Raw genomic sequence first — 12,812 nt, 5'->3', positions numbered from 1 at the left:
GGTGGGCGCGAGGCTATTATTCCATTCGAAATTCTTTCTTGTGGCTCGAAAACACGGTCGATACATGTCTCGATGTACGTCTAATATCTATGGAATAAGCAAGTCGCTCAGAGATGAGTAACTGTGCAAGCGGCTATGGTATATAATATTATACGAAAGTCTCAACATCCGTCGTGAGCTGTGACAGCTAGTCTTGGCTGCATTTAAATTCGGTTATCAAAGACAAAGCGCTACTCGTGGTGAGTGAAGTCAGACTATTTTTTTTTAAAGGTAATGTTTATTGCGTATATATGTTTCATTGATGTTAAGAATTTCCTAAAGTATTACCTGTTTTAGATTGCCTCGATTTGTAGGATATTGAATAGAGCTGAAATTACGCGTTGGGTTCAATAGAGTGGATAAACTACTTGAAGGCAGGGAAAAAAACTCGCGCAACGTGAGATGGTAACCTTTTTCATTTCTCTCCTTTAAGCCGGCTTGCAACTTTTAGTGTGTTTTTGAGCGGCTTCGTAGAGAGCCGCTTATATTCCCTATGTTAGTTTGCCTTGCAGGGATCTTCAACCTTGCTTGTTAGGAGTGCGCTGTTTTCAACACAGGCAGGTAACAGAATCTGACTAACTACTGTATCCGCACGTAGCTATTTTGAAAATACTGAATTCAATAGTTAATATCTTTTCGAAATATGAATCGTTTATTACTCTTAGATTCCGAACATTTGATTGTGTTCCGTAATTTTGAGTTAAGATTGTGACAAAAATCCTGCCAGCCGCCTTAGTCAATTGTCTCTTTGTTATAATACTTTCACTGACAATTACATACCACCTTACCTCATTCAAATATTTGCACATGATTTTCACCAGCGTATTTTTCCCGCCGTGTACAACATTTTCTAAAATTGTGTAAATGATACTGGAATGCTTGGCCTGAATAGAAAATTACATTGACTTCAGTTTTATGTATTTGAAACACAAGTGTAGTAAAACCTACTAGGTTTTTGCCTAAACCATCCCATGAAAGTGCGTCTATGATTCCTTAAATGAGTCTCTTCCTTACTGATTTATCAGTCCTTGTTCAGCCTGAGTACTTCCTCGGTTCTTCGTACACTGTGAGATATTAGGGTTTAATACGAGGGAAAGATAGTGTTTCATCCTCACATTTATCTGAATCAGACCTTTTCCAGGAACTCCTCAGAAATCGTTTTGATTTCAGTATAATAGTCAACAAACTTCACAGTTATGTGTGCCTGTCTTTTCTGTTATTTATATTAAATATTTCCTATTCAGAGTGCATTGAAATGTATCATAGTATAAATACTGGAAAGAGGTAACGTAGGCCATAGTTTCAAAAAAGGGAAGAAAAATTTGACATTGACCAGTGAGATTTTATTAGCATGATTTTCACCTTGTGAAACTGTTTAATATGGCAATATTTAGTATATACCTTAAGTAGTGCATGAGGCTTGATGGTAGAATTGTATTTACAGGGGGTTATGTTAGAACGAACAAGTGCTTTATGATACAGTTTCTATATTAGGTAATTTTGTATCAAGGCATGCAGAAATTTTGTGGCCATCATGTTCTTTCTTTTCTCCCTATTTGGTGTGTTTACATTTTACAAGTTAAAAAAAAGCAGTGGGGGAAAATCTGTGTGTTATTTATGTTGTAGGTGTATCCAGAGAGGTGACAAGATGGCAGACAAAGAAGTAACAAGATTTCCGTAAGTTACGAATTGACTATCTTACTCTTGTGTTGTGAGAGAGAGAGAGAGAGAGAGAGAGAGAGAGAGAACGAACATTGTCACCTAGATGAATGAATTCCTTAATGTATTTATAACATATCAAAGTTATTGGTCGCACATTGAAAAAACTTAATTTTTGAACTGCAGTTCTCCACAAAGGAGTGATTTCTCAGCCTTAATATTTTGTGTATTAAACTATATAGCATAGTTACTTTTCGTAGAGTATTAGTGGTGAGAAGCTTACACTTAATAAAAGAAGAAATACTGATTTTTTTTTTTTTTTTGCCTAAAAGTTTTTTTTTTTTTTTTTTTTTTTTTTTTTTTTGTTGGGGGGGGGGGTGCTGAAAAATCTGAAAATTACACACCTTATAGACCTTCATGATATCAAACTTCAGTATAAATGTCAACTGTGAGATTCAGTTGGAAGTTACAAAAAAATTGTCAGATTTTTTTCCCACTTGCGGTATCTAAGCTAATGTAATAAACTACATCAATTATATAATTTAAACATATCTATGATTACTTATTTCTTTTACTAAAAATTAGCCATTGTTTTGTTCTCATTTATTTGTTTTTACTGAGTAATTGATTGAAAATCTGAGAAATTTCTTTACTCCAGTTGGGCATTAGGTTAAAAATTTGTCCAGTCACAGTTCTGAGGTCTAGGGGAGACACCTTCTTCAGTACACTTTTAACTGGCATCCAAACTTCACTCTTCTCAACTTTTTTTTGAATGAGGTCTGTGGTCCTGGTTAGTGGTAAAATCTAATATAAACGCCTTCATTTTGACAACCAGTATTATCATCTTAAACACTGGCCGATATATCTTTATATTGAATTTTAGTGGTACAAGCTTTCCACAGTGAAGTTCACTATCAGGGGATATTTACGTGATCTTAAACTTGAGTCAGTTGTGTGACTGTGGTATAAAACGACAAACAAAAATAAAGTGCCTTTAATCTTCTGGCCAGAGTTGAATCTTGTCTCCAAGACATTGGTGTAGAGCACTTGTTATTCCTCACAGTTAACAATTACATACGTAATTTATTTTACCTGCTCTTCACACAATTTAAACAATTTATTGAATTGTCAAGATGTGGTTCTCACAGGTCTGTTGGAGATGGTATAGTGACAGCTCACTTTGTGCCCCTCTAGTGTTGTCACATTAGGAATAGTTTTCAGAAAAGTCTGCTAGAAGTAAGCATTCATAAACTGCGAAGGTTTGCTTTTTGTCTTTTATAAATATACTGGGAGCTTCATCAATTAAATGATGCATTTTAGATTTTCAAGGTTAGCTACCAACACACACAAAAAAATCATGATTATCACCAGTTTTATTGTGTCTTTTTCACCCATTGTTTATATTGTATTTCAAATCATCTGCTTCAGATTCTTGAAACATGTCAAGTGAAGCTCGTTTGCCTGGACAGTTGTGGCATTTTCTCATGATTGTTCAATTGTAACTGTCAATATTGCATACCGGAACTTCCAAAATGTCTTTATAGTCCGCTCTAAGATTGGCTCCATCAACAATTTAACATTCTGGTGATACAAACAAATGCAAATGTTATGGGTGCCAGACGTCCCTACAACAATACACCATTTCGGTCTCCTCTCTCAAAAATTTCAATTTTTTGTTTCTTTCCCCCCTCCTCCCCTCTCTGTACCTTGTTACTGTTTTCTTTCACACTAACACAATCTTTTTTTTGCAAAAATTATTAAATGGCTATTGTTGTCTTACTCATAAAACCTTATAAACTGCTCCCCCCCCCCCCCCCCCCCCCCCCCTTTGGGTCCAGAGTTAGAATCGGCCCAAGGTATTCCTGCCTGTCTTAATAGGTGAATAAAACGAGTGTCTAGCTTTTCAGTCCTACGAGTTCTATTGCTTGACCTGCCACTTTCAAAATTCTACAGAAGTGTGGGCCATGTGGGGAAGGGCGCCTTACTGCTGCACAAGTGCCCTTAGACCTCTTGCCATGGCTTAGCATCTCCACCTGCAATTCAACTAATTGGGCGAGGACACTTTCCAGAGTATGTCATCTTCTTCCATTGTCTCCTGTCCTCTTTCTTCCCCATGACAATATTGGATTGTACCCAATATCCAGTGCAGTAGCCAGTCCATTGTTGTGGGGCCATCATGTACCCATTTGGTGGTAGCCCCCTGACAACACAGGCATCAGCAGTGCGATCCCTGAGCTGTAAACTCCCCACGTATGCCAATGAGTAGGTGCCTATGTATTTGGGGCATTAGGACTCCTGGCAACGGCCATCATGCCAGTTGGCCTCTGCTGTGGCTGGGTGGCACCCATGGGGAGAGGCCCTGATTGGAGTGGGTCAGCCTTCAAGAAGGGCAAGATAGAATTCAGTGCTGACAGGTATGACCTTAAATAGTTTCCCTCCCTCCCTACACCATGGGAGGAACATAGAGCTACAGAATGTAGAGAGCCATATTCGCCTCAGTTTTTAGTCTGTAGCAGAACCGATGGGGCTCTTTTTCTCCTGACAGAGCCTCAGTTTTTTGTTGAATGCCTCGAGGATAAGTTTGGAGTAGTGAAAGTGCTGTCCAAAATGTGAAATGGTGCAGTCTTGATTCAGACAGCATCCCCAGCCCAAACCCGAGCATTACCCGCCTGTGGCAAGCTGGGTGATATTCCTGTTTCCGTTACTCCACATAAAAGCCTCGACATGGTCTGGGGATTATTTTCCATTGTGACCTCTTCTTGCAATCTGATGATGAGCTCTGTGCCAATTTAGAATGGTGGTGTGTTCATTTCATCTGGTGCGTTTACAGGGGGACCCTAAGACAACAGGGTTGCTACCGGTGCCTTCTTCTTGGCCTTCAAGGGTGATTCATTGCCTGAAAAGGTGAAGATGATGGTTTACCGCTGTGACTTTAAATCATACGTCCCTCCCCCTATGCAGTGCTTTAAATGCTGGAAGTTCAGGCACATGTCTTCCCGCTGCACTTCCAGCACCACATGTCAAGACTGTGGAAGTCCACTGCACCCAGATACTCCACGTGTGCCACTTCCAACTTGCATCAGCTGTGGGAGCACCGCTTCCCCTGCTCGCTAGACTGCTTAGTACTCCAAAAGGAGCAGAAAATCGTGGAGTAAAAGACCCTAGACTGGTTGACTTACACAGAGGCTAAACATAAATTCAAAAGATTACACCCCATTTGGTTGATGTCTACATATGCTGCACTTACATCACCATCACCGTCCCAAGTGCCTGTGGTTCCTCACTCTGTGTCATGAACAGTGGGCCCTCCGAGACACCAGAATACATCTGCCCCCCTTGGTGGTAGGGGGCAAATCTTCCTCCATTGGTCCCAAAGCACCTACTTCGGGAGCAAGCACCCCACCCCGCTGCTGGAGAAGCAACAGCCGCCTCTGGCACCTCTCGTGCAGAAGGGGTCCCTTGGGGCCCTGTCTCCCAAGGGACTAATGCCACGGCGGACACTAGCCAGTGGCTCAAGGAGCCAAAGGCTACTGGATGAAGAGCTTCACGGTCTTCCTCCATGCATGAAGCTGCTTCAGAGAAATCTTCCCAGCAAGCCCCGAAAGAAAAGCGAGAGAGCAAGCAAACTAAGTAGTAGTCTGCTAAGAAACAGGACCCTCTGGTGGTCCCAACATCACCACCACTCCCTATCAATTCTGCATCTGAGGATGCAGTGGAGATCTTAGCGTCCCCTGCAGACATGGATCTTGCTAATGCCTCATCCACCATAGAAATGGCTACAAATACTCAGTCGGAGGCAGCAGGTGACCCTGAGGCTTAACCTGCCTCCTTGTGCACTTCATGCCTTCCTAGCCTCACAATAACGTCATCTTCCAGTAGAATTGCAGCGGTTTCTTCCACAACCTGGCCGGGCTACGCAACCATTAAGCTTTACACCTGCTTTCTGCATTGCCCTCCAGGAAACCTGGTTCCTGGCAATGCAGACCCCTTTCCTCTGTGGCTGTAAGGGATATTACAGGAACTGTAGAAACTATAATAGTGTCAGATGGGGTTTGTGTCTATGTACTGAACTCAGTACGCAGTGAACCTGTTCCCCGTCAAACCCCTCTTGAAGCTGTGGCTGTCAGGATTTGGAAGACGCAGGAAATAACTGTCTGCAATGTATGTCTTCCTCCAGATGGTGCAGTACCACTGAATGCTTTGGCTCCACTGATTGATCAGATCCCTAAACCTTTCCTACTTTTGGGAGATTTTAACGTTCATAACCTCTTGTGGGGTGGCACAGATCTTACTGACCGAGGCAAAGAAGTTGAAAATTCACTGTCATAACTTGACTTGTGCCTCTTAAATACTGGGGCCGCCACACATTTCAGTGTGGCACATGACACACATTCGCCCATTGATCTCTCGGCTTGCAGTCCTGGCCTTCTCCCATCTATCCACTGGACAGCACATGATGACCTGTGTGGTAGTGACCACTTCCCCATCTTCCTGTCACTGCCCCGGCATCTGGACCATGGATGCCTGTCTAGAAGGGCTTTAAACAAGGCAGACAGGGAAACTTTCACCTCTGCTGTCACCATGGAATCTCCCCCACGTGGTAACATCGATGTGCTAGTTGAGCAGGTAACTACAACGATTGTTACTGCGGAGAAAAAAACGTGATCCCCTATCTTTAGGTGTGTGTGTGTGTGTGTGTGTGTGTGTGTGTGTGTGTGTGTGTGTGTGTGTGTTAGCCATTAATGGTCTAGCAGCAGCTGTAGGGCCAGTCTCGCCCTCTCTGTATGCAGATACCTTCTGCATTTCGTACTGCTCCACCATTACTGATGTACCCAGAATGAGATTTTTCACTCTGCTGCGGAGTGTGCGCTGATATGAAACTTCCTGACAGATTAAAACTGTGTGCCAGACAGAGACTCGAACTCAGGGAAACGTCCCCCAGGCTGTGCTTAAGCCATATCTCCGTAATATCCTTTCTTCCAGGAGTGCTAGTTCTGCAAGGTTGACAGACCTGAAGCTACGAGGACAGGTCGTGAGTCATGTTTGGGTAGCTCAGTGGTAGAGCACTTCTCCGCGAAAGGCAAAGGTACAGAGTTCTAATCTCAGTCCAGCACACAGTTCTAATTTGCCAGGAAGTTTCATTACTGGTGTTGTTGACTGGCGCCTACAAGAAGCTATCCACAAGGCGCAGTCGTTGGCCTTAGCCCACGACTTTCAGATTTCGGCCACAAAGTCGTGTGTTATGCACTTCTTTTGGCATTGTACCATTCATCCGAAACTGGAACTTTACCTTCCTGATGATCCCATCACTGTAGTGGAGATGTATCGATTTTTAGGACTGAATTTTGACACCCGATTGACTTGACTTCCTCACCTTTGTCAGCTTAAGTGGAAGTGCTGGCAGCACCTCATGCCCCTCTGCTGCCTGAGCAATACCAACAGGGGTGCAGATCGCTCTGTGCTGCTGCAGCTGCTGCTGTTGTACAGAACTCTTGTCCAATCCTGCCTAGACAATGGGAGTGTGGCTTACGGTTCAGCGGCACCCTCAGCATTGCGTTTACTAGACCCAGTGCACAACTGTGGCGTTCGACTTGGGACAGGGGCTTTTAGAATGAGTCTGGTGACCAGTGTCCTTGCGGAGGCTGGGGTTCCTCCATTGCAGGTCAAGTGTGCACAACTGCTCGCCAGTTACGTTGCACATGTTCGTAGTTCTCCTGCGCATTCGAATTACCATCCCCCCCCCCCCTCCGCACGGAGGTTGATCTCCCGCATCAGCAGCACACGTCAGGGCTTACAATTGCAGTCCACGTCCGATCCCTTCTATTTGAACTGGAGTCCTTGGCTTTACCACGTATACTCGTGGTCCTATCGCATACACCTCCATGGTGTACACCTAGGCAGCGGCTTTGCCTTGACCTTTCACATGGCCCAAAGGACAGTTCACCCCACAGCTCTCCGCCGTCCCTTCATCTCGATTCTTCACATGTACCGAGGCTATAAAGTAACTTACACTAATGGCTGGTGGTCACATCGGCTTCGCATATGTCCGTAGAGGACCTATTGAACAGCATTCCTTGCCCGATGCCTGCAGTGCTTTCACCGCAAAGCTGGTGGCTGTATCTCGTGCTCTTGGAGCACATCCCTTCATGCCCTGGGGAGTTGTTTCTTCTGTGTACCGACTCCTTGAGCAGCCTACAAGCTATCAACCAGTGCTACCCTCGTCATCCTTTAGTAGTGACCATCCAGGAGTCAATCTATGCCCTGGAACGATCCGGTCGTTCAGTGGTGTTCCATGACACATCGGAATCCCAATCGACAAACTTGCTGACAGGCTGGCAAAACAGGCTACACAGAAACCGCTTACGAAGATCGGCATTCCAATAACTTACCTGCGTTCGTTTTTACTTCACCAGGTTTTTCGGCTTAGGGAGACGGAATGGCATAGGCTCAGTACACACAAACTGTGTGCCATTAAGGAGACTTTGAACGTGTGGCAGTCCTCCAGGCTCCGCATGTGCCACGCTTGGGCGACCCCCAGCTACCTCCTGTGCAGTGAAGACCCACCTCAGTGTTGATGTGGCACCCGGTTGACCAGTGGCCCATATTCTGGTGCACTGTCCCACTTTGACTGCCCTGCAATGAAATCTTCGGTTACCGGACTCTCTGCTGATAATGTTATCTGACAACGCCTCATCAGATAATTTAGTTTCGAATTTTATTGGTGAGGGTTGGTTTTATTTCATCTAAATTTTAGCACATGTCCTTTGTCCCCCCCCCCTCCCCCGCCTGTGAACCATGGACCTTGCCGTGGTGAGGAGGCTTGCGTGCCTCAGCGATACAGATAGCCGTACCGTAGGTACGACCACAACGGAGGGGTATCTGTTGAGAGGCCAGACAAATGTGTGGTTCCTGAAGAGGGCAGCAGCCTTCTCGGTAGTTGCAGGGGCAACAGTCTGTATGATTGACTGATCTGGCCTTGTAACAATAACCAAAACGGCCTTGCTGTGCTGGTACTGCGAACGGCTGAAAGCAAGGGGGAAACTAAGGCCGTAATTTTTCCCGAGGGCATGCGGCTTTACTGTATGATTAAATGATGATGGCGTCCTCTTGGGTAAAATATTCCGGAGGTAAAATAGTCCCCCATTCGGATCTCCGGGCGGGGACTACTCAAGAGGATGTCATGATCAGGAGAAAGAAAACTGGCGTTCTACGGATCGGAGCGAGGAATGCCCGATCCCTTAATCGGGCAGGTAGGTTAGAAAATTTAAAAAAGGAAATGGGCAGGTTACAGTTAGATACAGTGGGAATTAGTGAAGTTCGGTGGCAGGAGGAACAAGACTTCTGGTCAGGTGACTACAGGGTTATAAACACAAAATCAAATAGGGGTAATGCAGGAGTAGGTTTCCTAATGAATAGGAAAATAGGAATTCGGGTAAGCTACTACAAATAGCATAGTGAACGCATTGTGGCCAAGATAGATACGAAACCCACACCTACTACAGTAGTACAAGTTTATATGCCAACTAGCTCTGCAAATGACGAAGAAATTGAAGAAATGTATGATCAAATAAAAGAAATTATTCAGGTAGTGAAGGGAGACGAAAATTTAATAGTCATGGGTGACTGGAATTCGATAGTAGGAAAAGGGAGAGAAGAAAACGTAGTAGGTGAATATGGATTGGGGCTAAGAAATGAAAGAGGAAGCCGCCTGGTAGAATTTTGCACATCTTAGTCATAGCTAACACTTGGTTTAAGAAACATGGAAAGAAGGTTGTATACATGGAAGAACCCTGGAGATACTAAAAGGTATCCGATAGATTATATAATGGTACGACAGAGATTTAGGAACCAGGTTTTAAATTGTGGGACATTTCCAGGGGCAGATGTGGACTTTGACCACAATCTGTTGGTTATGACCTGTAGATTAAAACTGAAGAAACTGCAAAAAGGTGGGAATGTAAGGAGATGGGACTTGGATAAACTGAAAGAACCAGAGGTTGTACAGAGTTTCAGGTAGAGCATAAGGGAACAATTGACAGGAATGGGGGAAAGAAATACAGTAGAAGAAGAATGGGTAGCTTTGAGGGATGAAGTAGTGAAGGCAGCAGAGGATAAAGTAGGTAAAAAGACGAGGGCTAGTAGAAATCCTTGGGTAACAGAAGAAATATTGAATTTAATTGATGAAAGGAGAAACTATAAAAATGCAGGAAATGAAGCAGGCAAAAAGGAATACAAACGTCTCAAAAATGACATCGACAGGAAGTGCAAAATGCCTAAGCAGGGGTGGCTAGAGGACAAATGTAAGGATGTAGAAGCTTATCTCACTAGGGGTAAGATAGATACTGCCTACAGGAAAATTAAAGAGACCTTTGGAGAAAAGAGAGCCACTTGTATGAATATCAACAGCTCAGATGGAAACCCAGTTCTAAGCAAAGAAGGGAAAGCAGAAAGGTGGAAGGAGTATATAGAGGGTCTATACAAGGGCGATGTTCTTGAGGACAACTTTATGGAAATGGAAGAGGAGGTAGATGAAGATGAAATGGGAGATACGATACTGCGTGAAAAGTTTGGCAGAGAACTGAAATACCTGAGTCGAAACAAGGCCCCGGGAATAGACAACATTCCATTGGAACTACTGACGGCCTTGTGAGAGCCAGTCCTGACAAAACTCTACCATCTGGTGAGCAAAATGTATGAGACAGGCGAAATACCCTCAGACTCCAAGAAGAATATAATAATTCCAATCCCAAAGAAAGCAGGTGTTGACAGATGTGAAAATTACCGAACTATCAGTTTAATAAGCCACAGCTGCAGAATACTAACACGAATTCTTTACAGACGAATGGAAAAACTAGTTGAAGCCAACCTCGGGGAAAATCAGTTGGGATTCCGTAGAAATACTGGAACACGTGAGGCAATACTGACCTTACGACTTATCTTAGAAGAAAGATTAAGAAAAGGCAAACCTACGTTTCTACGAGGGTCAGTCAAAAAGTAATGCCTCCTACTTTTTTTCTTCTACATTTAATTGTTAGGAAATTTAAATGCAATTACATAGGTTGAAAACCACAACATTGAGGATCATTTTGTCATTTTTCAATGTAATCTCCGCCCATCTCTACAGTTTTGGTCCATCTTTGAACAAGGGCATGTATCCCAGCACGGTAAAAATCACAGCTCTGCTTCCTAAGCCATTGACGCACGGATGTTTTGACGGCCTCCTGATCTTCAAAATGAATCCCACGATGAGCTTCTTTTAGTGGCCCGAACAGATGGAAGTCTGATGGTGCCAGGTCAGGGCTGTGTGGGGGATGAGGCAAAACTTCCCATCCAATTTTGACAATCTCGTCAGAGGTGTGACGACTGGTGTGTGTGGTCTTGCATTGTCATGCAAAAGAAGAACATCTGCCATTGATTTTGTTGGGCGAACTCGCTGAAGACATGCTCTAAGTTTTTTGAGGGTTGTGACGTATTGAACAGAATTTATTGTGCATCCCTGCTCCAAAAAATCAACCAGAATCACACCCTCTGTATCCCAGAAAACTGTTGCCATAACTTTCCCTGCCGATCGCACAGTTTTGAATTTTTTCTTCCTCGGCGAGCTTGTGAGACGCCACTCCATTGACTGCCTCTTTGATTCAGGTTCAAAAAAATGCACCCATGTTTCGTCCCCGGTCACAATTTTTTTCAGAAACTCATCGCCCTCCAAACGGAAGCGCTGCAAGTGTTGGGAGGCTATTGTTTTCCTTGCCTCTTTATTCTGATCGGTTAACATTCTTGGAACCCACCGTGCACAAACTTTTGAGTACCCCAATTGTTTAATAATCGTGATCACACTGCCTTTACTAAGAGAAATAATGAGACCCACTTCATCTGCAGTCACCCGACGGTCACCACGAATGATGTCATCAACTTGCTGAATGTTGTGTGGAGTCACTGCACTCACCGGCCTGCCGCTCCGCTTTTCGTCAGTCAACGGTGTTTGCCCTTCAGCTTCCTTACGACGACAAACCCATCGTCTAACAGTGCTGACATCCACTGTCACAACACCATACACCTTCTTCAGTCTTTCATGAATGCGTATGGGCGTTTCACCTTCTGCATTCAAGAATTCAATCACACAACGCTGTCTCAAACGAACATCGATGTCGGCCATCTTACAAACTTCTGCTGTGCTGCCACCTGTTGACACAGAAAGTTACTACTGCAGTGGATTGCAGAAGAAGGTTTGAGGAATGGCGCCAAATTCAAATTTTTCACTTAACTTAATTTTTTTAAGTAGAAAAAAAATGGGAGGCATTACTTTTTGACCGACCCTCGTAGCATTTGTAGACTTAGAGAAAGCTTTTGACAATGTTGACTGGAATACTCTCTTTCAAATTCTAAAGGTGGCAGGAGTAAAATACAGGGAGCAAAAGGCTATTTACAATTTGTACAGAAACCAGATGGCAGTTATAAGAGTCAAGGGACATGAAAGGGAAGCAGTGGTTGGGAAGGGAGTGTGACAGGGTTGCAGTCTCTGCCCGATGTTATTCAATCTGTATATTGAGCAAGCACTGAAGGAAACAAAAAAAAATTTGGAGTAGATATTAAAATCCATGGAGAAGAAATCAAAACTTTGACAGAATTACGATGTCATCGGCGAACCTCAGAGACAGCAAAGGACTTGGAAGAGCAGTTCAACGGAATGGATAGTGTCTTGAAATGAGGATACAAGATGAACATCAACAAAAGCAAAACGAGGATAACGGAATGTAGTCGAATTACGTCAGGTGATGCTCAGAGAATTAGATTAGGAAATGAGACACTTAAAGTAGTAAAGAGAGTTTTGCTATTCGGGGAGCAAAATAACTGATGATGGTCGAAGTAGAGAGGATATAAAATGTAGGCTGGCAATGGCAAGGAAAGCGTTTCTGAAGAAGAGAAGTTTGTTAACATCGAGTATAGATTTAAGTGTCAGGAAGTTATTTCTGAAAGTATTTGTATGGAGTGTAGCCATGTATGGAAGTGAATCGTGGACGATAAATAGTTTGGACAAGAGAATAGAAGCTTTCGAAATGTGGTGCTACAGAAGAATACTGAAGATTAGATGGGTAGATCACATAACTAATGAG

At 43.6% G+C, this 12,812-nt stretch overlaps 1 protein-coding gene across 2 annotated transcripts in view; it reads left to right on the top strand.

Annotated features, from left to right (window-relative positions):
* Positions 1 to 42: 42 nt before the first annotated feature.
* The window catches only part of LOC126297406 (mitochondrial glutamate carrier 1-like), a 179,891-nt gene continuing 167,121 nt past the window's right edge, over positions 43 to 12,812 (top strand). The window contains exons 1-2 of one of the 2 annotated variants that reach the window (XM_049988163.1): positions 43 to 270; positions 1,666 to 1,716. In XM_049988163.1, coding sequence (XP_049844120.1) covers positions 1,688 to 1,716 — 29 coding nt within the window. In that variant the 5' untranslated portion in view covers positions 43 to 270; positions 1,666 to 1,687. The remainder of the gene's footprint in view (positions 271 to 1,665; positions 1,717 to 12,812) is intronic. The other variant, XM_049988164.1, reaches the window with a different exon arrangement.

This window comes from Schistocerca gregaria, chromosome X, assembly GCF_023897955.1.
Source record: "Schistocerca gregaria isolate iqSchGreg1 chromosome X, iqSchGreg1.2, whole genome shotgun sequence".
In the NCBI taxonomy this organism is placed as follows: Eukaryota; Metazoa; Arthropoda; class Insecta; order Orthoptera; family Acrididae; genus Schistocerca; species Schistocerca gregaria.
This window is presented reverse-complemented; position numbering and strand designations above follow the sequence as displayed.